At 34.4% G+C, this 1,725-nt stretch overlaps 1 protein-coding gene across 1 annotated transcript; it reads left to right on the top strand.

Moving 5' to 3' along the window:
* The first annotated feature begins 433 nt into the window (after positions 1-433).
* LOC108347239 (pathogenesis-related protein 2) lies at positions 434-1,239 on the top strand. Its single transcript, XM_017586407.2, has 2 exons — positions 434-678; positions 759-1,239. Exons 1-2 carry the CDS (start codon positions 498-500, stop codon positions 1,043-1,045), a joined length of 468 nt encoding a protein of 155 aa, XP_017441896.1. The 5' UTR covers positions 434-497; the 3' UTR covers positions 1,046-1,239.
* The last annotated feature ends 486 nt before the right edge of the window (positions 1,240-1,725 follow it).

The raw sequence follows: 1,725 nt of genomic DNA, 5'->3' as shown, positions 1-1,725 counted from the left end.
TTTTATTAATTTCTTTTTGGAGGAAACTTCTTCTTTGAATTTGAATGATTCAACGTCACAGCACTTGACAAAAAAATAAAATCAATCTTATTTAATATTAAATAAAGAAAAATAGATTGAAAAATATTTCACAGATTATACAAGAGGAAAAAATGTTAAAAAAAATACAAAATTACTGAAATAGGGGAAAGACAGACAGCATGAAAAATTAGGAGAGAAATCATAATTTTTGTTATTTCTGAAGTATGTGCAAACATAAAGATTTAGGTTGTTTAAAAGAAATATGATCTCATGACTTATGACTTAAGATTAAAGTAGTTGATACAAAAGTTGGTGTAAAGAATGAAAAGAGACCATAATCTATATTAAACTATAATGAGTTGGTTGAAGCAGTGAGTGCTATTGCTTCCTTATAAATAAATGCCATTCCTCTCCCTAAGAACCACACACAACACAACAACAAACATCTTCTTCAATCTCATTTACAATATTGATCAATGGCTGTTTTCACATTCGAGGACGAAACCACTTCTCCCGTGGCTCCTGCTACCCTTTACAAGGCTCTTGTGAAAGACGCCGACAACATCGTCCCAAAGGCTGTTGATTCCTTCAAGAGTGTTGAAATCGTTGAGGGCAACGGTGGCCCCGGAACCATCAAGAAGATCTCTTTCCTTGAGGGTACTCTCTTTCTTCATTTTCTTTACATTTTCTGTTATAAAATTAAGTGATTAATGTGAATCTGGTATACGAATGAGCAGATGGAGAGACAAAGTTTGTGTTGCACAAAATAGAAGGAATAGACGAGGCTAAGTTGGGATACAGCTACAGCATAGTTGGAGGTGCTGCCTTGCCAGACACTGCAGAGAAGATCACCATCGACACCATACTCAGTGATGGCCCCAACGGAGGCTCAGTCGTAAAGCTGAGGATAAACTATCACAGCAAAGGAGATGCTCCACCCAATGAAGATGAACTCAAAGCTGGTAAAGCCAAGAGTGATGCTCTTTTCAAAGTCATTGAGGCTTACCTTTTGGCCAATGCTTGAATTCATCTAAGTTATGAGCAAGGACCTTATGATATTGCGTACTGAGTTTTATTGTGTGGAGTGTATGCTTTAAGTTAAGTTGGTTTATAATGTAACAGTGTCTTTCTTATTTGGTTTGGCCTCTGACAGTGAGAGCTGATATCTTTGTATATCTCTCTTCATCCATAAATTATACGAATGCATATACGTTTGAACTTCTTGTTTCTCCTAAAGAACGATTGGATGAGAAGAAATGCATCTGACTGCTTTGTCGATGAAAATACAAATTTAACTAAATTATGCCTTGGCAGCAATGCAATGGATGAGAAGTTTCGTTTTGAACAAAACTTCTTTCTAATGCAAGAAAGACATTTTATACAAGTTAAAAAAGATTTTTTATACTAGTTTCAGACTAGTATAAATACAATATATAAAACTTTTTCACTTTCTATACTAGTTAAGTCTACTACAAGTATAGAAAGTATTTTACATATTTACATTCTTCATTCACGTCCAACGCTTAGTTGAATTTGTAAATGTAAACCAAAGTTCATGTGTGTTTGTAAACTGTGATTTTATTATTATACAAATAAAATTTGGTGATGATTGAAACATTGTGAAAGACATCCTCTAATAAATTGCTCTAAAGAAATACTGCATAGTCCATGTGCGTCACTTCCTTCGCAGCATCGATGTTTGGT

This window comes from Vigna angularis, chromosome 1 (assembly GCF_016808095.1).
Source record: "Vigna angularis cultivar LongXiaoDou No.4 chromosome 1, ASM1680809v1, whole genome shotgun sequence".
In the NCBI taxonomy this organism is placed as follows: Eukaryota; Viridiplantae; Streptophyta; class Magnoliopsida; order Fabales; family Fabaceae; genus Vigna; species Vigna angularis.
Note: the sequence above shows the minus strand (reverse complement) of the source record. Positions and strands in the feature narration are given on the sequence as shown.